General features: G+C 41.2%; 2 protein-coding genes across 2 annotated transcripts; both read left to right on the top strand.

Moving 5' to 3' along the window:
• Positions 1-1,404: 1,404 nt before the first annotated feature.
• On the top strand, positions 1,405-11,806 carry laptm4a (lysosomal protein transmembrane 4 alpha). The gene is made up of 7 exons (XM_049590254.1): positions 1,405-1,648; positions 5,103-5,223; positions 7,139-7,215; positions 8,394-8,516; positions 8,877-8,972; positions 9,331-9,429; positions 10,845-11,806. The coding sequence occupies exons 1-7, from the start codon at positions 1,520-1,522 to the stop codon at positions 10,917-10,919; spliced, it is 720 nt and encodes a 239-aa protein (XP_049446211.1). The 5' UTR covers positions 1,405-1,519; the 3' UTR covers positions 10,920-11,806.
• A 1,780-nt stretch (positions 11,807-13,586) lies between these two features.
• matn3a (matrilin 3a) lies at positions 13,587-23,072 on the top strand. The gene is made up of 6 exons (XM_049590068.1): positions 13,587-13,752; positions 19,328-19,903; positions 21,932-22,057; positions 22,451-22,549; positions 22,739-22,808; positions 22,913-23,072. The coding sequence occupies exons 1-5, from the start codon at positions 13,587-13,589 to the stop codon at positions 22,792-22,794; spliced, it is 1,023 nt and encodes a 340-aa protein (XP_049446025.1). The 3' UTR covers positions 22,795-22,808; positions 22,913-23,072.
• Positions 23,073-26,558: the final 3,486 nt, after the last annotated feature.

Here is a 26,558-nt window from a genome sequence, read left to right on the forward strand (position 1 = left end):
CTGCCATGTGGAGAATGTTTATGATCAGAGATGTTCTGAGGTTTGGGGACCTCAGAATTGCATATCTGCTTTTTGCAGATGACGTGGTTTTGTTGGCTTCATCACACCATGACGTCCAGCATACACTGGGACCATTTGCAGCCAAGTGTAAAGCAGTTGGGATGAGAGTCAGCACTTTCAAAGCCATTGTTCTTTGCCGGAAAACGGTGGGTTGACCCCTCCAGGTTGGGAGAGAGTTACTGCCTCAAGCGAAGGAGTTCAAGTACCACTGGGAATTCATGAGTGTTTATGAGTGAGGGTAAAATGGAGCATGAAAGGGATATGGAGTTTGGTGCAGTGTCTGCGGTGATGCAGGGGCTGCACTGTCCCAACCCTCACCTATGGTCATGAGCTTTAGGTAGTGACTGAAAGAATGAGATCGCGGATACAAGCTGCCAAAATGAGTTTCCCCCGTGGGGTGGCTGGGCTCAGCCTTGGAGACAGGGTAAGGAGCTCGGACATCCGGCAGGAGCTCTGAGTAGAGCTGCTGCTCCTTGGCGTCGAAAGGGGTCCTCTGAGGTGGTTCGGGCATCTGATCAGGATACCTCCCAGGTGCCTCCTGTTAGAGGTGTTTCAGGCATGTCCCACTGGTAGGAGGCCCCGGGGCAGACCCAGAACACACTGGAGGGATAACATATCTCATCTGGCCTGGGAACACCTTGGGGTCCCCCAGGAGGAGCTGGAAAGCATTGCTGGGGAGAGGGATGTCTGTGGTGCTTTGCTTGGCCTGCTGCCAAGTGGGTAGTACTAAGTTATGTGGTAAAATGCACCATGTAAGCACAACATAAACTGAAACAATAAAACCGTAAACAATGTTTTAGTTGGTGTTGCAGTAGGAGTGGTGCAAACAAATTTGCAAATGCTTAAATCACTACAAACTAATTGCCCCATTGTGAACATGTAGCCCGCTGAAGATCTTGTAACCTGACTGCTTTTCCTGGTTGGTAATCCAGCCTTTCTTGTTATATGAACAGCTAATAAGTGGACTTTTTAGTCAAGCTACATATTTTATTTTATTAAGAAATTTTCATTACCTTCCCTTGTCACTTTATTTCATTCAAAGCTTTGTCTGCCATTTTTAGTCACTTTATTCATCTGATGTAGTAATTTTATTTTATCTTTTATCTATTATTATATTTAATTTTTATTTTTTCTCTTTAATCTTATTCTATATAATGTCCTTTAATTTTGTCTTGTGCTGCTGTGATACTTGAATTTACCCTCTGGGGGATCAATAAAGTAAATCTTATCTTAAACATAGCCTGAAGCCTATTGGCTGTGCTTGGTATTCCTCCACGCCCATTGGTTGATTCTCCTGTCAGTCGAAGTCAGCGGTCCCCGCCTCTTCCTGTCCGTCAGAGCGTTTGTTTTTATCCGCGGTGTCGTGCAGGTCGTCAGGGAAGTGGTGGGCGTTCCTCCGCGTTCGTTCGCTGACTGTCGATGCCGAGAAGATTTTTCTCCTGCGCGACCAGCTCTCCTGATGTTTCTTCCTACGTTCGTGGAGGACATGCATCATTTTAAGCCCAGTCGAGACAGATTGTACACCACCAGGTGTTGCGGATGTTGCCACGTCCGGACGGGGACCATCATCCTGGGAACATGGTACATGGTACGTAAAATGGTTGATGGTGGGGGTTAGCGAGCTAATGCTAGCTAGCGCTGCCTATCAACTGTGTTAAGTTCGCTAAAGTAGCGAGTTAAATAATGAATGTCAACCAGACTGTGTTAACGCAATGTTAGTTATTATGAATAGTGTTAGCAGCCCCAGTATTAGCTAGTCGCTACTTTTGACCTAGCTAAAACATGCCGAGTTGACATTAACACAACGGTTGCGTTAGCATTAGCCTGCTGGCATTTCAGGGTTGACTAGCTTAGTGTTTGTGTAGATACAACTCCCACAACCTTGAAAATACGTTTCACATAAGGATGCAAAGACAACAAATGTTAGTTACGAGTCTCTGAGTGCGTTATGGAAGTATAAAATACGTGACATTCAAACGTTAGCGCAAATTAACCGACACGGCGCTGACATGCTAACGTAACGGTTGTCATCCTAACAAGCTTGACTATGAAGGAATCCTCAGTCACATGATTTGCTGTGAGGGAGGCATGTCTAACATCTTATTTATGGTGTATACGGTTATTTTGATCATAGTTTTAATTGGAAATCAATATATAAGCACGTTGGAGTATAGTTAACTGTTTGCTAATGTTAGCTTGTCGTCCTCTGCACACATAGCACTCTCATTCAACCCACAGCTGAATTAATCCCCTCCGTGTCCCTTTCCTTTTTTTCATGTCACACAACAGATGTTTCTGGTTTCGCTTGCGTTTCAAAATCCTCTGAGTTGTTTTTTTTCCCCTCAAACCACTTGGCTATACTTAACACATACACGTGATCCATGTTCCGCTATTTACACAAAACCATTGCTTTCACAGTGATTTAGCACTTTGAAACCTGATGCAACGTTAGGAAACTGAAAATCAGACACAGCAGCTGGACACAGCGTTACAGTAAGGAGACAGGGGAAGTAAAGAGTTGGTGGTAAATCCTGGAGAAGCTGTTAAAGTGGTGCATGCATTGTTGAGACAGATATCGGCATCAAGAGTGTGCTCAGACTCTGGTTTGCTGGAACAGTGATGCAAAGAAGCTTACATTTGCATACGAGAGGAAATTGTCGTGAATAGTTTGTCTTTTCATCTATGTTTGTTACTTTGGTTTCAAGCCGCTTATCTGTTGCACTAATGATACTTTAATGTTAAGCATTTAAGCTGCTGTTAACAATAGCTGCAAAGAAAGCAAAACACAACAGGCCTTTTTCCACAGAAGACACTTTGACATATCACAGTTGGAAAAACACAGGTGTCAGTAATGATATTAACGATGGCTGGATGTCATTTAGCTGCTTTGCTTTCAGGGTCCTGGTGCTGTGCTTGCTCGCTCACTGTCACCCTCACTGGGACTCGTCAGTGTCATTAGTAACACCTGTGCTTTTCCTATTGTGACAGGTTAAGAAGATGCCTGCTAAAAACATAAACAAGCCCACACTGTTCATCACTTGCACTCACTTTAGTAATAACGTTTCAGTCCTCAGACCTTCATGTGGCAAAGTTAAAATATATTAGGTGTTACACCAAATTCTAACCCAGCCCCTAAATCCTAACCCTTAACCACTCAACAACTTTTAGCAGGTACTGCAGCTGCCCTTAAAAAGTATGTTCTGCTGCATGCAGTATGAACACAATCTGGACATACTACTTTACCACAACATTACGACCTGAACTTTGAGCCTCTTGCTTTTATATCTGTTACCTTGGAGATAAACGGCACTCACCAAATTCGCCAGAGACAAAGATCAACCCAGAGAGCTCTGCTGTTGTGACATGGCATTTTCTGTAGTTTAACTTTAACATTATAACTGCATAGATTGTAGATTCTAACATATTATATATTTGCGACAGTTAAATTCCATCAGCAGTTCTCTGTCACTGTTATTTTTTATAGTATTTTATAGTCGTCATTGCAACCTCTGACAGCTGTCAATCATCTCTCGTCTGCTGCACAGAGGACTGTGGGTCAGAATAGCCAAAAAAGCATGCTGGCTTGCATACTGCAAAATTGGACCGGATGTAGTAGAACATCCTGGTATTTTTAGCACACTGCATTTCACATACGGGACATACTAGATCTTCTTCTGGCATACCATATAGTATGGTAGTATGGGAATTGGAACACACACACAAAGGTTTTTTTAGTGGTTCTGGTACTGTGTCACAGAATCTGAAGGGTCACAGATTTCAGTGTTACATTAAGAGAGCCGAGAGTGTTTGATTCACCCACCACCAAGTCTTTATGATGTGCAAGAACTTTTGTTTTTACATTGCTGCTTGCAGAACAGTTTACTTGTGGTATCTGTTGGTCAGACAGATAAAGCTGTTTCCCATAAGACAAGTCTGTCTGTACCAGTGTAGACTCAAAACCCAGGCTACTTGTATTCATCAGCGTTTGAGTCCCCCTGATGTGGCTTCCTCTGCCATGTGCCTGTGTGTGTTGTGTCTCTGAATATATGAGTTGTGGTCTTGACAGTTACATTGCCTCTCGTGTGTGTGTGTGTGTTGTTAGCGTCTTATTCCTACGCACTCTGGTCTGGTGGTTTTAAATGTGCTTCATACATATATTTGAGTTGAGTTGGGGATTATAGGCGTTGTGGTGATAAGTGTTTCCACTCTGTCGTACCAGTTTGACTTGAATTATTATCTTCCCTTCACCTAGATTATTAGGATTAAATCTCACAAAAATATTTTATGCCTTCCCAACTCTCTCCTCCTTTTAAATTTGTCAGAACACACGAACTGTAAAGGAGCAGCCTGCCCACTACACTTGGCTCCAGTTAAGTCCATCCTACGTCGATAGACATTCTTTGCAGAAGTTGTAGATACGACGCTGATGTTGTTGAAAGACTTGACAATAATGTTTCATTTTTTAGACGTTCTTGTTCCAGCTTGTAGGTTTTTCATTCCACCTCTCAAAAAGCTACTTTCTCAATGAACACCATTGCCAATAATTTTTTATAGCGTATAACAACTTAAATTTTCTTCCTTTTAGATAACCAGTAGTTTGAGTTTATGCCTGCACATGTAATGTGTCTTTTTCACAGTTTTTACAGTCACGTCTTTGTCTTGAGGAATTTATTTTTCAACTGCCTACTGTATCTTGTGAGTGCCGTGCCTGTCAGCGGCTTGAATGCTGGACTGTTCTTGAGTCCTTAAACGGTTCCTCCTCGTGGCTGCATTCCCACATGATGATAAAGTAACCTTGACAAAAAAGGGTGATAATTGTTCATTGTACTGGCGCCCATCTCATCCATGTCTGCACAAGTTGTCTTCTCCACAGTAGTAACGTGAACTGAAAGCAGTGGCTGACTGTGAGCGAGGAATTTGATCTGAAACATAAATCAAAGTCTTTATAGAAAATGTTTTTCATTATGTAAAGGATAAGACATGAAAATTATGGTATGAGTTCTTTTTAAAAAACATTTTCTGTTCCTCCTTCCTCTCTTCAGGTGGTCAACCTGTTGATGGGCATCCTGCTGACTGTAGCTGTGACCCACCCAGAGAACGTGCCCACCATCGACTTGCAGTATGAGGTCATCGACCATTACTTTGCCTCCGACAGGATGTCTGGTAAGCAGTTAACCTACATAAGAATGACTGTAAGGGCGAGCAAAGTGCATTTTGAAAACATGACATTTTATGGAGTTTATCAAATATTTACACATCAAACAGTCTTTTATGGTATCCGGGTGAAGATGGTTCGCCCGCTGAAACATCACTGAATAAATATCTCTCTGCACTGGATTTAGAGGTGTATAGCTGCTGTTTTCACTAACACATTAGCTGCTGTTATGCCGAGGTTGAACATGTGATTCATCTTCCACAGGGAGCACACCTCCCCGCTGACTGCAAAACAAAACAACTCATGAGGACAACACAACACTGCTGTGCTGCATGTTGTCTGAAAATGTTGTTACTGGTGCCGTGTCACTGGTGTTTCCTCAAAGATTTATGTTGGTTCCAAGGTGTTTGTGTTTATACGTGCCAGGGCTGGCAGGGACTACCAGAGCGCCTTTTCTTTGGAGCTGGCGGTTGTTTTTGTTGATTTGGCTCGGTGAAGGCTTCTTCTTCTGAAACGGTGACTCAGCGGGAGAGGAGGGGAAACAACCGTGGTGGGCTGACCTTCCCACAGCAGGCACATGCCAGCACGCAGAGCAGCGGAGGTTGTCCGTAGCCCGCAGAGGCAATGTTACCATATTAGTGCTGCTTCATCAGGCTGCACTCATTTTTAATTCAGATCACGTTTAGAAGTTATTTAATCAATATAGAGATAACTTGTGAAGTTTGATTAGGTTGAGTGTTGTCTTTTATTATAGTTAACTACAAAATGACAGATATTCTCTGGTTGCAGTCTCTCCTCTAATTTTCTAGTCCTCTTTAACTTATGTGGAAGCAAACAGAATATCTTTGTCTTAGGAAAACTGACATTTTACTGACCAAATATTGCTTTAAAGAATACTTTACCTGTAAAATGACTCACCCTGTGTTAAGTTAAATTCATGAGGAAAACTTTGTTTTTCTTGCATGTCTCCACGGTGAACGAAGAATCCAAAAAGGACAAAAATAGAACTTGTGCAGTATAATTGATGTCTTATTTATTCAGCCGTGTGCTCTGCATTTTCACTAAAAACGTTATACTATATAAAACACTTGTGCTCTGAGCGTGCCTGAAAGAACAAACGTTTTCTTCATGAATTCAAGGTAACACACAGTGAGTAACTGATATACAAATGATAATTTTGTGGGTGGAGTAATCCTTTAATTGAGAAAATAATTGGCTTATTGAGAACAAAAAGTAGATGACATGGTATGTCACTGCACGGTTTCTTTTTGGACAATTAATATAAAAGCTTTTCGACACATCTGACCCTCCGCAATCATATACAAATGACACAAATCCAAAAAATAGTATCATTTAGACCTGACAAAGATCAATGAAAGTAGTATTTTCATCACACCCTTTTTTGTATTCATAATACCAGAGCTTAAGCCTTTGCAGATTTTGTTTTCAGTAACCTAAAGGCGAGCTCCAGACAGCCTCACACACTGATGTTCAAGTTGCTTTGCCTGAGCTGCTTAACAACAAAGAAATGTCTGCGGACCGCATTGCTGCAGCAGCTGTCTCGCAAGCATCATTTCTCCAGTGCAACAGGCTGAACAGTTTGAGGAAGCGAGCGAGTGAGTGATGGAGAGAAAAGAGGATATGAAAGGCTGGCCTTTTAATTATACCCAGCTGCGTTTCATTGTGTATTTACCGACACCACGCAGCCGAGAGGGAGAGGCTTAATGCTCCCCAGAGCTGGCCTTTAAAAACAGAGTTGGCTGGAGATGGAGAGAGGCCCTGAGACTGCTCACTTAGACTGTATGCAAATCACTGCTGCTTCAAAGAGAGCAGGCACATATACGCTCACCCACACTCACTGATGTATATACATTAATGATTAAAGCTAAACTAGAATTGTCCTCTCACTTCTTCTTAATACAGAGAATGCCTGTGTTGGATTCGCCATCTCTCTGCTGATGCTCACCATCAGCGCCATGATGGTGTACGGAGCCATTACTGTAAGTCTGCACAGTGGATATGTTGCCTTTTATAAATCTCCTTTGACAGCACGCACTGAATTTAAAGTGCTGTCACGGTTTCTTATGCAAATATGTAATCCCAGAATGTGCATGCGTTTAAGAAAAAGCAGCACTTTCAAGTTGTATAATAATAGCACCAGAGTTAAGAGGTAAGCAAGACGTAACAGGAAATACCAAAGCACCCTCCCCCCTACTTTTATTTTTGTTTAAACTCTGGTAGATTTTAGCTGGATGCTCAAAAGACTCCTGATGCAGTGGGAGTGTAGCGCACGATGCTGTGTTCTCACTGCCTGTCATCTCCACCTCACAGGCCTGCCTGATGGCATCAAGACTGACAGGTTTGATAGCCTTTTGACGTGGCCCTGCTTTAAGCTGCTAGTCGGGATAACTGCGCAGTCAAAGCATGACACATGTCTGCAGGCTGTGCAAGAGTTATGCTTTAGTGCAGTCTCCCAGACAACAGTAGTAGAAACCCTTCTCCCAAAAATGTGGCTGTGCAAAGCTGTGGTTGCTGTAGTGTCCCAGTAAATCACCCTAAATGTTTGAACCATGATCGTAAAGTAAGATATTTAGCACCCTGCTACATAATGTAGGAGTGGAGAGTGAAGTAGGAGTACACTGATAGGAAAACACCCAGAATGCCTGTAGAGATTCTTGTCAAGTGACCCAGTTAAAGGACCGCTTTGCTGTGTATTTGTTACAGTACAGACGCTGGTATACACAGTTACTGTGTCAGCACTCCCTGTCCCCGCAGGCAGGCTCCTTTCATTTACCCCAAACCACATCTGACGATGCAGCCACAGCCTGAGCAGAAGGAAAAGATGTTTTCAATCCAGGGAAACTCTAATTAGACATTTTAAGCCAAGAGCCCCAAAGTTAGAATCAGAGTCAGAACATATTTTTAAAATACTGAAACCGTAGTGTTTCTGGTCGCTGCTGCTCAGACTGTGACTCATCCTCAGCTGTGGAGTTTGTAGAGGGCAGTAGAGCCAACTCACTGGATTCAGATATGTAAGAGTGTTAAGACAAGTATGTGGAGATAAGGTTGAAAAACATGCAACATGATGCGCTTACACAGAGACCTCAAACAGGATCTGTCTAAATGATGAGTGTGTTCATAACTTGACCTTGACTTCAACTCTAATGGTTCTCCCCAGCACCGTGACGGCTGGCTCATCCCGTTCTTCTGCTACCAGCTGTTTGACTTTGCTCTCAGCTGCCTGGTGGCCATCAGCTCTCTCACTTACCTGCCCAGGATCAAGGACTACCTGGACCAGCTGGTCAGTGCCAACAGTCACACCTGTCACACCAGTCTACTTCTGTTAATGTTGCGAATCGGTCACACTACTACGCTTATGTTTATATCACAACAGAGAATCCTGACATCACAGACAACATGATACAGTGTTTATAACGAAGCCTCGTGTTTTCACTTTAAAAAAAATACTTGATCTAGTATTATATTTTATTAAATACTGAAAAGGTCCCACCTACAATATTTTACTGTTAAAACGGCCTTGGGATCTTTTTAAAGTGGAGTTCTTTTCTAAGGGCTGCATGATAGAGTTGACAGTGATGTGAGCTGAATAAGTAGAAAGCGGTCTTATTGATTATCTGACGTCTGTTCTTGTCTTACTCAGCCGGATTTCCCGTACAAGGATAACCTCCTCTCCCTGGACTCCAGCTGCCTGCTGCTCTTTGTGCTGGTCTTCTTCGCCTTCCTCATCATCCTCAAGGTGAATCAATTGGTTGTTCACAGTGAAATCTGGTTTTATTCCGTGTGTTGGTTCATTTTATGTCTGTTCTACTAAAGCAAAATAATATAAAAGATGTCTAATATGTTGAGATGAGAAAATTTGTATTAGTTTCATGTCTTTGGATTCATTAATGGAGTGATGTGATGTGATTAACACAGAGAGCAAAGTTCTGTTTACCAGCACCACAGGCTCTGTCCTATTTAAATTCCCTCTGGTGCGTTTAGATGGGAAGGAGACACTGTGGTTTAATGAGTGAAGGGATATTAAGTGTTTATTGGCTGTTGAGTCATGCAGACTGATTAAACCATAAAACTGAAAATGCAACCTTTGTCTCCAGGCTTACCTGATCAACTGTGTGTGGAACTGCTACAAGTACATCAACAACAGGAACATGCCAGAGATTGCTGTCTACCCGGCCTTTGAGACCCCTCCTCAGGTATGCAAGCTGCTGCTTTAAACACTCTCTGACTGACCACTGTGAATTTTATCAGTATCAACTATCACATAAACAAAGCAGCAACATGCAATACTTGCGCCAAACCAGCAGGGGGCATGCTGTCCATACATTAACAGTCGGGGAAGCAAAGTGAGGACAGTCGCTGCAGAAAGTGTTTATTGGTAGTTTACCATGTCAGTGAATAACATTAATTACAGCAACATTTAGAAATATTTATACTAGACAGTTTGAGGCTCATTATTTCCAGCAGATTTTTACCCCCCAAAAGTCTTAAAAGGTTTAAATGTTTTCACACATCAAAAACTTGAGTTTTACCGACTGATTATTACTTTGTCAATCGCTCAATTAATCAACTTCAACAAAGAAAAACTGAAAGAACACAGACACAATTTAAAGGAAGACACAGACAACTGCACAATGTAGATGCAGGTGTGCTCAAACGCCAGAGAGAAGCCACTGCAACAGGCACACGTTTCCGAGCACCTATTTTTCAGGCCGCGCGGCTGCGCCCTGAGAAACAGAGTTCAATTTTTGGAAAGCAGCAGGGCGTACTGCATGTCATGTGGCGAGGACCAACTAATCACAGCAGACAGATACCTTTCCCTTCTTCTGTAAATACCAGTCTGTGGTAAATATGAAGAAGAAGTTGATCATTTTAGTGCAGAGCTGCCCAGAGCTTTACATCTGACCCACGGACAATATTTTTGGTCTAATACACACTTATAAACAGAGCCTGGAAGAAGATCAGCTCTGCACTCAGGATTTCAGGTAAATAGGCTGTGATATGGTGCTTGTTAGGGTTGCTTAGCAACCTCAGACGTAACCTGCACTCTTGAAAGCTGGAACAAAAAAGGCACAAGAGTAACACTCAGCGCCTGACCTTGTGTTTTTTTCTGGGCAGTTAAAGATGCAGCTTGTGTACTAAGACAATAAAATATTTGTTAAAAAGAAAAAAAACCCCAATAGATTATAAAATAAAAAAAAAATCTATAGAATAAAAAACAAAAATAAATAAAATAGAGTAGAAATAAACAGCAGGGATAACTTCAGGTTAAAACAATTATTAAAACTTAAAATTAGGACTTTAATGTAACTCCCAAAAGAAAAAAAAGAGCCAGATTGAAAATGTAGACCTTTAATTTAATTTGAAAAATACAAAGCAAGCTTGTCTCTTACATCCAGAGGCGGTGAGTTCCACAATTTACGGGCATAAAAACAGAAAGCACTCTCATCTGGCCTTTTATGGGACACATGAGGAACATTTAAAAGTAAAGCAGTGGAGAACCTCAGTGATTCTGTGGGAAACACTTAAATCACCGTTTCATGTTGAACCTGTATGTTATAGATATTTATATAATTGTTTTATGCTTTTTATTTCTTCCTTGTTTCTCCAGTACATTCTGCCCACTTACGAGATGGCGATGAAGATGCCAGAGAAGGAGCCACCTCCCCCCTACATGCCTGCTTAAGCACCAGCCCTTTTGCCAAAACACACACACATGCACACACACCACCACCATATGCATTCCTCCCTTCCCTCACTGACCCCTCCTGAACACCGTTACGCCCTTATGCCCCCCCCCCGCCCTATTGTGTATGTGTAAGGCCACTGGCAATGTTTCGTTCAACCCTGCTGTCTGTATTTCTACAGAGCGTCTATCGAGCATCTGGGAGGTTTGAGAGGAGACACGTGAGAAAGACTGAATGACATAAATAAATGAATGAGTGAATGTGATGTTTGAAGAGCCGTGGAAGCTACCAGCCCACCCTCCCAACCCTCTGGCCTTTTTTTATGTCTTAGTAAAAGGGATACATGTGAAAATTAAATTGCTTGAAATGTTCTCATTCAATCCAGCACCATCCTATCTATAGATTGATATATGAAGTGTAAAAAAATATAATGACAATCCACTTATTCTAGCTCTTATTGTTGACTTGTGTTACACCCCCCCCCCTCCTAATTATGAAGATCTAGATTATTCCATCTCAGTCTTGAATGGAGTCTGTAGCACTTTTTCATCTGTTATTTATTTAGCTTTGCTGTGGTTCAGTTCACTGCACCCCCACACCCCCCCAACATGTTCATCTCTCCCTGCTGCCCCGATGTGTTAGCACAGCTAGTGAATAGTTTCCCAGCTAAGAGACTGAGAGACAGATGGAGAGGAAGAGCGAGCAGAGAGCACTGATGATGGTGGGTCATTTTCTCTGCTTCTTTCTCACCCCACATCTGGAGCAAACAGCTAGTCTTGTGAACATTAGTAGTTGCATGCTTATCAACAGCCTCCCCATTACTTTACTGGTAATATGATTTTATCCTAGTGGAAATACATTTGACTTCAATAAACGTTTCAGAACAGTTATGTCTTCAGGACTCTTTTGTTCATGGCTCATATACTGAAGTAAATTTAAAAGACATTAACAGGAGTTGTCTAAGTGTGTTGTTGAGGAAAATGATCATACCTCAACCTCAAACATGCACTTGTAGCTGTTCTGGAGGTTTTGATTGTTACATGATGTTCATCTGCAGATTAAGTTCACGCAGTTGTCATGGAAATATTCAACATGAACAGTAAAACATTTGACTGGAATTTGGCATTATTAAAACCTTATGTTGTCATCTTTTCACCAAATCCTATTCCTACAATATTGTGTTGCTTAAATGCTTAATTTTACCCAACAACTTAAAGGTCCAGCGTGTAGGATTTACAGGGATATAATATAATGAAAAAGGAACCTAACCTACAAATAGAATATAATATCATAAGTATGTTTTCTTTAGAATATAATCACCAGCTGTTTTAAATCACCTGGGATCTCATTTATAAAACAACTCCCACAAGCGGTACTAAAATTGTTCGTACGGACAAAGGCCAAAAATGTTGTAATTTCTACAATCAGGCTTCCACCTCACCATGAGCATCGCCAGTTTCCTGTCTCCAAAATATTGGTAAGCATGGGTCAAAGTTTCTTCCATCAAGTCTGCTTTTACAGATCACAACTTATGTGTGGGAAGTGGCATACGCATCTTTCAGGTCTCATTTTGCGCGTACACAATATGGTCCATTTGTTGTTGTGGAGAGGAAGTGACCTCTGCAGATAGGTTAGCTCCTGTTAAAAACCTCCTTAATGTCTGGCTCTTCAGTTATCAGAGAAGAAAGGTGAGCACATGTCAAGTTATCAGAGTAAAATGTAAAGCAACTATTAGCAGGTGCTGGAAGCCCGTCTGCAATGAGCCAAGCAGCATTGGAGAAACACTGATTTGTAACATGAAACTGCTTTAATCAGTTTTTACCGGTTTAAATCACCTGGTTGGTTTGTTTTGGAGAGGAGGAGACCTCTGTGGATAAAAACCTCCTGAATAAGAAACACTGAAGGAATTGTAACTGGGAGAAGTTTCGTCCTGAGTCCTGTTCTAGCAGTTTGTCAAAATAAAATAAATGTCCTCTGCTACTTTCAGTTTTTATTGGCAGGGACAAATGCTCCTGGTCTACAAAATGAGGGGGACATGTCCCCCCCCCAAAATGTATGCCTGTGGCTAGCTGGGGCAGTTTATATTCTGTAATTACAATATACAGCTTTTGGCTATTTATAAGCTGATTTCAATATTCTAGACTCAATATTTTATAAATATTACTTCATCTTGTGTAATAAAATAACAAAAACGATTCAGAGTTCAGCATTTAATCACCAAACATTGTTCCTGGCAGTGTGGTAAAGTCATTAAAACACAATTTAGACCTTGGTGCTGGGGAAAATTAAGTGGTATAGTTAATTGAATAAATAAAATCTGAAAAATCGAATTAATTAGGAACATTTAGTGACATTTTTATTAGTGGAGAGTGGTGCGTTTGAGGGAAGTGGCCTCAATCTGATTTAATTGAATTTGCAAAGGGGGGGAAATCTATCAGTATTTTTTTTTCTCCATATCGTCCAGATTTGTTTTCTATACCGTCCTCCATATGGTCTGTTACGGTGGCCCGGAGGTCATGCCCCACCTCTGGATTGGGTGCAGGGTGTGACGCATTGGGCTGAGAGCCCCTCATATGTGGAGGCGGTCAGACCCCCGCTGAGCTGAGCTGAGCTGAGCTGAGCAGGACACACACACGGACACCACCGGAGGACTCTGTGTGCACATGATGAAGTCTGTCCTCTGCAGCCTGCTGTCCTGCGCCTCTCTGCTGCTGTCTGATGTCCTGGCCACATACCACCTCAGTGTGGGGGACCCTCAGCTCATCTCCACGCAGAGCTTCGCACAGAGCAGGAACAATGGACGACCACTGCTCAGGACCCTCAATCCTGCAAGTAAGTCACTGCAACTTGTGTCCAATATACTCTGTTTGATATTTCTTAAAGATAGTTTTAGTGGTACTTTATAACAGTGGTGGAAGAAGTGTGTTTTACTTAAATTAAAGTAGCTATATAACACCTGTGGTGGAAAGTAACCTAATTTATTGCATTACATTTAGGCTACTGTGTACCTTAAAGGGGAATCTAAACCGAAATCAAGAATTACAGTATGTTATTTCCATGGCTTAGGAGGGTTTAATCAGTATTTGTGCACATCTCTCAAAGCCAGAAACCAGAGAAGTATGCCTCAATTTTGTGACGTCATAGCTCAGTGGTTTTCATACTTTTTTTTGCCCAAAGCCAAAATCTTGAGGCACACCTGTATTTAAATCTGTTCACAATAGCCTCTATAAGGTGTGTTATCACTGTTATCATGACATAAATGTTTGTTTTTATTTGCTAATATCAAATAACAATTTACAACCATGAAATATTTATTACCAAAATGATTCAAGAATTCATTTTAAACTTTTTAGAATTACATTAAAGCACTAATAACACATCCATTTAAATGGCAAATAATGTAAGATAATGTGATGTGTCACACACTTACAATTCCCATGTCCCACTGGCAACAAAAAGATTCCTGTGCGTTTTTTTTTTTTTAATTAAATTTATACTTTATTAGGAAATAGGTGCACACAACATACTGATACAGTCAATTAAAATTTAATTTATAACTTATTACATAGGCCCAGTTGAATATTGCAATAATAATGTGTGGTTATCACAAAATCCCACATGAGAACCGCTGTCATTAGATATAAAGTCTGGAGCTGCTCCATACACAGTGAATGGGAGACTGATTTTGTGGACCCAAAAAATGTCTGTTCCTTTTTTATATGTAAATTATCTTAATTCTGTTGTAGTGTTACGTCTGAAACAGAAAATGTTCCCATATTCTCAGAATATTCCCCTCAGTGCTCTCAGTGTCATCAAAAACATCATTCACCATTCATTGTCTATGGAGCAGCTCCAGACTTTATACCCTATGACGTCACAAATTTGAGTTTCAGCACTCTAGTTTTTGGATTTCTGAAAGAGTTGTTCGTGTCTACAAATATTTTCAGACTGTCTTAGACCATAAGAATAACATATGTGAATTTTGAAAATGGGTGTACTTCTCCTTTAAGTAAAGGTGGCTGTACATTACTTTACACTTAACAGCGTTTCAGTGAGAGATATTGTACTTTGTACTCCACTAGTGTATTTGACAGCTTTCATTATTGGTTATTAAATTAGTAGCTTTGTAGCTTTCTTGGCAATAAATAAGTCTATGAGTTGTATGCAGCTCCAACAGTTTCCCTTTTAAACATAAGCTGGTTGCATTTAAATAAATATTTTAGGCCTATAGATGGAAAACGCCTCAAAATTTCACAAAAATATAAATATCAGATAGTTGAGGAAAAGTCCAAAATATGACTACAAATGCATTGCAAAAATGTATTTCTTCTGTCCTCTCCCATAAATAATGAAGGGGTGTAAAGGAGTCTGACCCCTAGATTGAGAACCACAGGACAAAACTACCTAACATAAGATAAAGTTGTCAAAATAGCTCCACCTCAACCAGCTACAGCAGTAAAACACTAGTTAATCAATATAAACAATGTCATATATAATTACAAATAAATTACAGGGGCCAGTTGTCTTCAATAAGAGTACCATTACTTTCATACTCTAAGTATATTTTGCTGATAATACATGTATATCTTTACTTTAAGCTAGATTTTGAACGCAGGATTTACACATAATGGTGCATTTTTACGTGGTTGTATTGCTACTTTTACCTAAATACAAGATCTGAATACTTCTTCCACCTCTTAAACATTCAGAATGGTACTTTATTAAAAGTACAGAAGTATCATTAGCAAGTAAAAAGTACTTATTTATGCAGAAAAATTGTATTGTATTTGTAATTGTATTACTGTATGGTATATCAGATTGTTAGATTATTCTCAGTAAGATGCATTTTAATGTAGTAAATGGTCAAGCTCATCATTGGTTGTGTGTAAAATGTTCATTTGCAAAGTAACTATGAACTATAATCGTCAAATTAATGCAGTAAAAAGTGGAGTAAAAAGTACAATATGTCCCTCTCAAATGTTGTGAGGTCAATCTCTTGTCACAAGCTATGATTTGTTTACATCAAAATAATGTGAATTGTTTTGTAAATTGTTAATTCTTACAGATTACATTTTGAAACAGTATTTTTTGTAAATTGACAATTAAATATTGAAGACTAGACCTGAAAGAATAGATATTTCATCTTTCAAAAATGTTATCTAACGAGTGATATAACCACCAGATTTGACACGTTTCTCAAACACAACATGCATGAAATGTTAAATTCTCACTGGGTGTTTCACAAGCGTTACACAGGATTATCCCAGCTTGTTGCAAACACCCCAGGTGGCTGATCTTACACTCATGCTTCCACTAATAATTTGTGTGTTGTTGTATATCTCACTACAACGTATTGTACAGTGTCAACTTACACAGCTTTCCTACTAATGTTCTCTATCACTTTTCCTTTCTGGCGGCCCTGTAGTTCACAGAAGTGACTACACGTATAGAGGAGGGTATCACTACCACTACCAGCCACCCAGGATCCCTCCACCGGTAGTGTATCCACCTTTTCCTCTGTCTCCTCCAGTGACTTACCACAGGCCCTCAGTCCCCGTGCCGCCCTATCACCACAGATTCAAAGGGCCACACATACACCACATATACAAAGGTCTGTCTCCACCAGTAGCTCACCATCCCCATCACAGGCTCAAAGGCCCGTTCCCTTACAAACTGAAGGGTCCATGCCCCACACAGTCAGAGGCAACAGTGCCAACAGCACCTGTGGTACACCTCCCTACCGCCGCTCCGACTCTACCGGAGCCGACAGTGCAGCCAACTCTGCCAGCGACTACGGTGGCACCGCTGACAACCATCCTGCCAGTGGTGGTGACCACTGTGCCGCCAGTGGAGACCACCGCTCCCGTGACGCTACCGGTCAGTACCCAAAGCGGCTTCATCACCACCATCAGTCCTGTGGAGACAGGTAGAATATTACCAGTTAGGTTTGCTTTCCATCCCAACGTCCTCACTGCTTTACAGGTCAGATCTGTTTGTTTCACTCTGAGAGAGAATATAGGAACACCACTCAGAGCAGATTTTATGTAAAGGAATCAAACACTTTGTGAGTGAGTGAAAAGGTTGATGCCACATATCTGACAGTCATATCTGTCTGGTAAATATAAGCTACAACCAACAGCCTGCTAGCTTAGCTTAGCATAAAGACTGGAAACATAGGGAAACAGTTAGCCTGTCTACACCTACCCTGCAGAGTCCTGCACCCAAACCAGCATCTCAATGTGCAATACCAGACCCACCCAACCACCCACGCATATGACCAATTAGTCCCGCAAAACAAGGTTATGGGACTGTATTGCCTATATCTTGCATACAGTGTTTATAGAAACATGTATTAGTGCCCTGTTTAGCTGTAAGAGTGAGAGTTTGTGAACAGGAAGTGAGCACCATACAAAAAAACTGACATCAAATAGTAAAACTAACAACGCTGATCAAATATAAACCCAGATTCTGTTACTGAGTTGCCAATCTCTCACCTCAGTTGTTTTCAGAAACATGTTTTAGTTTACTGTTTAACTGTAACACAAGATCGTTTCTTGCCTGCTGTCACCCATTATTTTACACAGACATGTTAACATTACATCACCCACCAGCAGGAGCGTTCATTGGTCCGGTGCGGCATGCTGCATACTGGTAGTTGTAGCTTTTCTACCTCTTAAGCAAAAGCATACTTCTTCTGTTTTCTGTGTTTCTGTAGCACCAATTTCAAAAGTATTTGCGTCTTTCTACTGCATAGACATTCACATTTTATTAAAAGACTGTCTCTGCAGCAGTGAAATACTTCTTTAAAATGCAGCTCACATATTCCATCTGCCTCAGAGGACAGAGCTGACACACAAAGTCAGCAGTCAAAGGATTAAAATGTTAAAACATTAAAAGTGCAGTGCATAGGATTCAGAGGCATCTATTGGCAGAAATGGAATATAATAGTCGTTACTATGAAAATAGCCACTTAAAGCTAAGAATCCTGTTTTCATTACCTTAGAATGAGCCGTTTATGTCTACATATGGAGCGGGTCCTTTTCCATTAAGTCCACCATGTTTCTACAGTAGCCCAGAACATACAAACCAAACACTGGCTCTATATAGGGCCATTCGCATTCTCACGATAGCCACAGAGAAGTTTTATTTCTACAACCTCACTGGTAGATGCCTCTAAATCCTACACACTGGATCTTGAAATTAAATTATAACTATTTTCATTTTACTTTAATATGTTTATTATCTAACACCAGCGATCGTACCTAGATGTACTTTGTTAAATCCAGAACCAAGACCGGAAAAAAATGATGCCAAAATACCACCTGTGAAACACTTCTATTGCTCGTCACCCATCGGGTATCCGCGGATACTTAACCAAATGCAGGACTCTGCCTTCCAGCACCTCTAAAGCTCTCTAATCAACATTTCATCTGGATAAACTTCATGTGGAAACACTGACTTTATATCAGACATTCAAACATCACATTCAAAAAATGTTTTACAGGGAATTTAATTGTTATTATTAAGGAAGTTTGATCTCTCTCATGACTCTCCGGTCATTTTTTTGTGTCATATGTAATTGTTGTAAATGAATGATGTGTGTCCCCAGTCATGTGCTAAGCTAAGCTAACCATCTGCTGGCTGTAGCTTCACATTTACTATAGACATGAGAGTGGCATCAGTCAATATGCATTTTTCCTTAAATAACTATTATTATAGTGATAGAATCTAATGGTAGAATGATGGTATTTTAGTGGCAGGAGACAAAACAAATAGCTACAAAATAACAAACACCATGAGTTTCCACTCTGTATCACTTCATCATCCATCCTATTGGAATTTATGAGATACGGACAGATTAAGACATCTGGAAACTCAAACCTAAAAATATATGCCAGAATATGCATTTGAAGTTTATAATAAAACAAAGCTAAAGCTGATATCATGTCTTAAAATTAAGGCAGATTTTGCTTCCAAAAGCAGAAAGGATCTGAGGAGATGTAGTTGAGTGTGTGTATGTGATTGGACAGGCAGGCCTGCTAACACTGTCTCCATCTTTCGGTATCATGTAACTTTTTGTGTGTGGGCACTAAGCATCCTTTTCATTCAGGGAAATGAGATAAAAGGATACGTCCGATGATAAGTCTCTGATGGACTGTTGAGACACTGAAATGATACAGTATGTATGATGGCATACTAAATCATTTTACCCAAACCACAAGCTTTTATTTTACCACTGCAGCGATGCACAACAGTCCTTTTGTTACCATGGGAACCTGTGCTGTGCATCCCAGAGTGTCCTGTGTTTTGTTCTCACTGTGACAGTTTAACTAACAAGCTTGAATGTGTCTCTGAATGATGAACTGGGTTTTGGACTTAATCCTGCCATGGTTTGGTTGATCACCAGAGACAGACTCTCAGTGCAGGAGCCGGCCCCTGGACCTGGTCTTTATCATTGACAGCTCTCGCAGTGTGCGCCCCGGCGAGTTTGAGAAGGTGAAGATATTCCTGGCCGACATGGTCGACACGTTGGACGTGGGCTCGGAAGCCACCAGAGTGGCTGTGGTCAACTACGCCAGCACGGTCAAGATCGAGTTCCTGCTCAAAAACCACTTCAACAAACCGGACATGAAGAAAGCCATCTCCCGCATCGAGCCCTTGGCGGCTGGCACCATGACCGGCCTCGCCATCAAGACTGCAGTTAACGAAGCCTTCACCGAGCAGTCTGGGGCCCGGCCTCGCTCCAGGAACATCTCCAAAGTGGCCATCATAGTGACAGACGGGAGACCTCAAGACCAGGTGGAGGAGGTGTCAGCTGCAGCTCGGGCCTCAGGCATTGAGATCTACGCTGTTGGGGTGGACCGTGCTGACATGCGCTCCTTGCAGCTGATGGCCAGCATCCCTCTGGATGACCACGTCTTCTATGTGGAGACCTATGGCGTTATCGAGAAGCTCACCTCCAAGTTCAGGGAGACCCTGTGCGGTAGGACAGAGACCTGCAAGACCTTTTTTAAAACCATTAACCCTGGTTCTAGTTCCTCAGTAAGGGGCACCTACAGTCTACAGGGGGTTTGTCGCAGATTTCGGATCATTTACTGTGTTATTGGTGAATTATAAACTCTGAAATCATGAGGAAAGATACCAGATGTGTTTAACCCCCACATGGACTGCAGATGTCGGCACTAGAACCTGCTTGTAGTTGCCAAGTTAATCCAAGGTAAAGTCTTGGGGCCGTGCAGCCCTAAACTTTCAGCTTCTTTTTTTAAAGGCAAAACATGTATATGATGATTGTCAGTAAATAGTTTTGCAATCAGAGCATCATGATGGTGATTGCTTTGAATTTATCCAGTTTTGTTTGAAATGATTTAAATGCACAGCAGAACCTCACTTTTTCAAAGCAATCTGGAAAAAAGACATCTAAACAATTGAGTGAAATACACTTCAATATGGACACATGCATTATATGGTTTGGCTTCATTCTATCATAAAACAACCTACATATAATTACAATACTGCATTCATATGAATTCAGAAAAACACGCTTTGTTGCTGCTGAAATAACTTATTTACATGACTAGATTTTAATTCACTTCTGTACAAGCAACCCAGTCTCTGGAATAAATGTTGACACCGTACATTTCTGCAAACCACAGTTATGTTACATTTGTACGTTTCATATGTTGAAACTTAACATTTTTCCACATTGTGATTTTCAGTTTTATGTAGTGAAAACACTGTGGTTAATGTGTGGTTGGGTGTAGGCACCAAAAACAGTTGGTCAGTCATTTTTGGCTTAAAATATATGGCTGTTGACGGCACAACCACTGCTGGAAGTGTGCTGATGTTGCCTTGAAAATACCCAGTTGTCGCAACAGCACCCCTGGAAATCTCCTCACATCGCCCTAAAGATACCTGGTTGTTGCCAGAACAACCACAGCTAGAAATATGCCCACATTGCCTGAATAAATACCCACTCGTTGTTACCACACCCACTGCTGGAAATGTACTGACAGTGCTGTAAAAATACCTGGTTGTTGTTGCCACAGCCACCACTAGAAATGCACAGATGTCGCCTGAAAAAAATACCAGGTTTTTGTGGCAACAACCACCACTTGAATTATGCTGACATGGCCTTAAAACAAATACCTGGTTGTTGCTGCCACAACCACCCCCTGGAAATTTGCCAACATCACCCTAAAACTACCCGGTTGTTGTGGCAATAACCACTGCTTGAAATCTGCTGGCGTCGTTTAAAAAAATACCCAGTAGTTGTCACTACAACCACCGCTGGAAATGTCCCGTTGTGGTCTCGAACAGTGGACTTCTGCTTGGCAGCTGTCTCTCCTGGGTCTCACACCATCCCTTAGCTTATATACATGTAATCTAATCTACCTCAGTTAGAAACGTCGATCAGATACATACAAAATGAACAAATGTAATGTATCAGTGGTTTGCTGAAACACACACTGTGCCAACATTTTCTTCTGGCAACTGGATTGTTACATGAACTTCAGAGATTTGGACAAATGAGGTTTTGCTGTTAACTTTTTCCATGTTACTGTCTGATGTTTGTCTTGTCCCCCTACTTATGAAATAATTTTATCATGTAACTGTCATTATTGTTATACTTCAGGGTTCTGTGATTTTACCTGTGTTGTCCAACACACAGTGAACCTAAGCAGTTCGCAAAAGACCTTGGCTGAGATGTGGTGAAGGTGTATGAACGGATCAGGTTTTTCACCACAAGTGACATGTGGTCAAGTACAAACACACAGGACAGCTTGCAAATATATATATTTTTACTTGTATAAGCAAAAAAATGAATCAGAAAAAGCTGATTTTACTTGTTTTTGTCAACATATATTCTCCATCAGAAGAAGATACTTACAAACATCACTTGTTTAGTGGATTTTGCAACTACCTTACCCATAACAAGCTAGCTAACTTTAGCATACTGTATGTTAGCACATGACACATGACAGCGCCATCCCTTAATCCCGGTTTATTCCAGGTGTGGACCCCTGTGCCATGGGACACGACTGCGAACACATATGCGTCAACAGCAATGCCTCGTATTACTGCCAGTGCCGGAACGGTTATATCTTGAATGCGGACAAGAAAACATGTTCCCTGAAACGTAAGAACAAACTGTGTGGATTCCTGCAGCACATGTGGCTTCTTGCTGTGATATTAATGCTGCCTCAAATATATGTGTGTAAAAAGCTTTTAAAGCAGTGTGCAGAATGTGTTTGGCTTTTAAGCAGGGCTTCACAACATCGCAACCAACTGCTGCATGATTCCTGACTCTATAATTCACTGTTGACTGTTGCATTTGTTGGACAATTATCGGGTAATATTATAGAATTGATTCACTATAATTGTTGTGGCAATGGTAACGTGATATTTTAAGAGTGTGACTGCAAGCTTTGGTTTGATTTTGGAAGAAGTAGAGTGGGTGGTATTATGTGTGCTTTTTCACTCTCAGCATGATCTGTTACGCTGATGTGAAATTTGCTTTCTCCCGGCAAAGAGGTGAAGGCGGTGGTGGTGGAGGATCCCTGTAAATGTGAAGCCAGGCTGGCCTTCCAGAAGCAGACGCAGGCCGCCCTCCAGCAGCTCACAGCCAAGCATATCCTTCCTGTTGTTTCAGATGGGAACCTTTTTATTATAAACATTCTCCGCTGCATATTTCTCTGACGTGACAGCTGATTACTTCAACCTGCTGGCGTTGTTATTGTAATATATATTAACAGTGTGTCTTGTGTATGTTCTCATCACTTAATTGTGCCTGTGAATGAGTTTCCTTGACTGATCTCACTATCTGATGTGTCTGGGAGAATCGAGCGTCTGGAGAACATGGTGGGCCGTGCTTAAAGCTGCACACTGTGGTAGGTGTTGAGGTGCTGACAGCTTTTTTTTTCTGGGGGTGATTTGTAGTAAAAGCCTGCCACCCACCGCACAGTTTGACCTTTTGTTTATTTACCCTCTGCAGAGACAGCTCGCCGGTTTACATCGTGGACGTGGACATGTGTTTCCTGTCATCCACCCTCCCAGAACTACTGTATGGACTTCGACCACAGATGGAGTGAAACTGTGATTCCCCATAGTTACTGACTGTAGTGACTGATGAGTAACAATATCTGTTGTTGAATGTGGGCATTAAATGTTATGTAACCAAAGAAAACAAGTATTATTTTCAGTATTTCTCATGTACTGTATCATGTGTGTTTTGTGTTCTGTTTGTACAAATTTGCATATTGTATATAGTTTTTTTTAAAGAATATCATTGTATTTACTTAGTAACCGACTTTAATAGAAAAATGACTTTTTTGCTATGAAGCATTCAGCCAGTAAAATGTTTCCAACTTTAAATATTTTTGCTTATTTTGTATTATATTCTCTCATTTTCAACAATTTAACCATTGAAATTTTCATTGTTACAGGTTGTTTCATGATGATAAATGTTAAATTTGTGTGTCTGTGAATGTTATCAGATGACATGTAACCAAGCACATAAATTGGGCAATAAAGTAATCACTACAGAGGATGTTGTGAGCACTGTTATCTTTACGAGTTCTAAAATGAAAGGTCATGCTGACGTGACAATATTAATACCATAGGCCTATTCAAACACAATCTTATTGTCTGAATCTTGAACAGTGAATCTGATATAAGTTATCTTTTTTTAAGAAAGTGAAATAAAAAAAGTATCCATTGTGCAAAGTCATTTGAATCCAGGAGAATCTGGAGAAAACCCACGCTGACATGGGGAGAACATGCAAACTCCACACAAAAGGGCTCGCCCACCCTGGGTTTGAACCAGGAACCCTCTTGCTGTGAGTCGACAATGCTAAGCACCGCATCACTGTGCTTCCCAAATGTGGTTACATTTAATTATTGTTATTAAAGTTATTGCTTGAAAAAGTGCCGACCATAACTAGTGAAATATGTGGATCATGAAAGTTTAGCGGATTGTTAGGAGCTGTATGCAACATTCAGAGCTCACAAGCGAATAACTACTTGCTTTGTAATGGCCCGTAAACATAGTGTGTTCTTTGCACCCTCAATGTAGAACAACAAGTCAATGTAGATGACTAGAAGGCACTCACAAAAGCGAGTGTTCCCAAGCACCTGGTTTTAAGGATCCAGCCATTGTTCCCCGAGATAGACAGCTTTGGAACCACAAATGGACTCGGGGGGGGGGGGGGGGGCCACCCTAAAGTGTCGTCTTGAGTGGCGAAAATGAGAGGATGTGCCCTATCAGCTGCCCTCTTGAATGATCAAAACAAGACGATGTGCCCTATTGGATGAAAACAAGCGGATGTGCCCTTTTGGCTGCCTTCTTGTCCCCCATGTCATGCAGGAGATGCCCTTTTTTCCTTTTCACCCCTGCCCTTCAAACATCCTGAGTCCGTCACTGAACAGTGCGACCACGTCATGTGACGAGGAGCTTTCTTCAGTAAATATCAGTCTAAAACATATGGAGAAGAATTTGTTCATGTTAGTGCAGGGCTACCCAGAGATTTACACCTGTCCCAAATTTGGGATTACTGGTAAGTAAGCTTTAGTTATGGTTGCTTAGCAATGTCAGGTGCAACCTATCTTCGTGCCCTTGAAAGCTGCTCAGAGAAGGCATAAGAGTAGCATTTGTCCCGGCCCTGAGGATATAGTGGAGTGATGGCATCCTGAGCAGAGAATGAAGTTCCGCTCCTTCTGTGTGTGTGTGTGTATCCCACTGGCTACCTAAACGCTGCCCTTCTGCACTGTACTCATACAGTAGTTGCTGCTGATAACACGGTCCTGACCTACAGTGGCAAAGCAGCGGTGTCACAAAAGCAGAACCCTCTGGTTCTCTCCCAGGTTAATACCATTAGCTCTGTCAGCACTGTCGCTGTTGTCAGCACCAAGGCCCCAGGAACACTGCCCGGCTTTGAAGCCAATTTGACATAGTGGCCCAACATGGAATTATAACTTCCACGTCCACCATGTGATGCCATCAAGCCCCAAAAGACTTTTTCCCCATAGACTTAAATTGTGAAACAGACGTTTGTAAATCGGTGGATACATTTTTTTGAGCATCACAACCCAAGCAAAATGACTCGTTTCACTATCGGGATTTGATCCATTTAATCTGATAACATTTGAAAAGTCTAAAAGAGAAGATAATTTTTATCCCTATTCAAGTTAGTGGAACGCTAAACTGGAAGTTAGCTCCTCAGCTGGCAGGAGTCTTGTTCACGGAAAATCGACTTAATTTCTTACAGAGGAAATGGAGCTTTTTTGGCCTCATGTGCCACTGAGCAACTTTCATAGGAATGAACGAAGCTCCGCCATCAAAGTTGCATCCAGTTCTCTTTATACACCCATGGTCAGCACCACTAGCTGCTAGCTGCCGGCTTAGCTAACTCCATATTGAGAGCCATGTGCAGACAATCCCGGCTCAGACTCGGAACCATAGATATGCTCTGAATGTTGCATACAGCTCCCTAAGACCTTACTATGATGATTGACCAATAATTCATTTCACTACGAAGAAGAATTCTAAACATAAATTTTCTTGTGAGGAGGAAAAGATTATTTTGACTTCTAATGATTCAGTTCAATTCAATTCATAATTCACAAACATTACTATGATAAATCCCAAATTGTATCTTTATGAAACTAAAGTGAAGATCAAATTTTAGCCGGTACCATACTTGGCCGAATCGGCATATCACTCTAAAATATGTTTCTGTAGATAGAAAGGAGGCATTATATCAGTCACGCTTATATAACTGTACATTTAATGCCATGTATGTGTTTCTGTGTCAATATAGAAAGTTAAACACGATGGATGAGCTCTGACATTTCTATTAACAATGTGTTATAATTTCCTCTGGCTTCACAGAAACAGTCAAAGTGCTCTGATACCTGAGGTCAGGGGAAGATCACTTCCTATCCATGAACACTTTTTACTTAAAAACACATATTCAGTCAGTAAACCTACAAAATAAAGCTGTATTACAGAGCTTTTAGTTTGACTGACCTGATTTGATAAATTAATTTGGAGGGTTGATTATTTCAACAACTTTCTTACACCACCATCTGTTTTTGTACTCTGTTGTCACCACAATGTCTTCTTTACACCCTCAGCGTTGCCAAGAAAAACAACAGACAGGGGTCATCATGTAACCTCTGGAATGAGTTGGCTTATTTGCCCGAGACAGCGCTGACAACAGAGCTCCTCTGTCTGCTCCGTCTGTGTGAGGCAGAGAGTCAACACGCCAACGTTTACCTCCAGTCTGGCTTGGATCCTTTCCCTCCTTCCTTTAACCAGACAGCTGCTTTATGTTTGTTCGCTATGTCAGTGGCTTTCATGGTTACCACACACACGGGCGGTCGCTGAGGTGAGCCCACCGGTGTTTAGGGGAAGAGGATGAATGGGATTCACACACCTCTGAGAAAGGAAAGAGACACATAAAGTGCGGCATGCATTCCTGCTGCAGTGGCGCCCCAAGACATTTTTCATAGGGGTGGCCAGGTGAGGCTACTGAAAACTGAATTTCAAGAATTTTATTATACTACTGTAATATAGGGTGGTTGAAAACTGTGTCAATGAGAGTTCAGAATCACACACTGATATAATTTAGTTTATTATT

The sequence above is a fragment of the Epinephelus fuscoguttatus genome, linkage group LG11 (assembly GCF_011397635.1).
Source record: "Epinephelus fuscoguttatus linkage group LG11, E.fuscoguttatus.final_Chr_v1".
In the NCBI taxonomy this organism is placed as follows: domain Eukaryota; kingdom Metazoa; phylum Chordata; class Actinopteri; order Perciformes; family Serranidae; genus Epinephelus; species Epinephelus fuscoguttatus.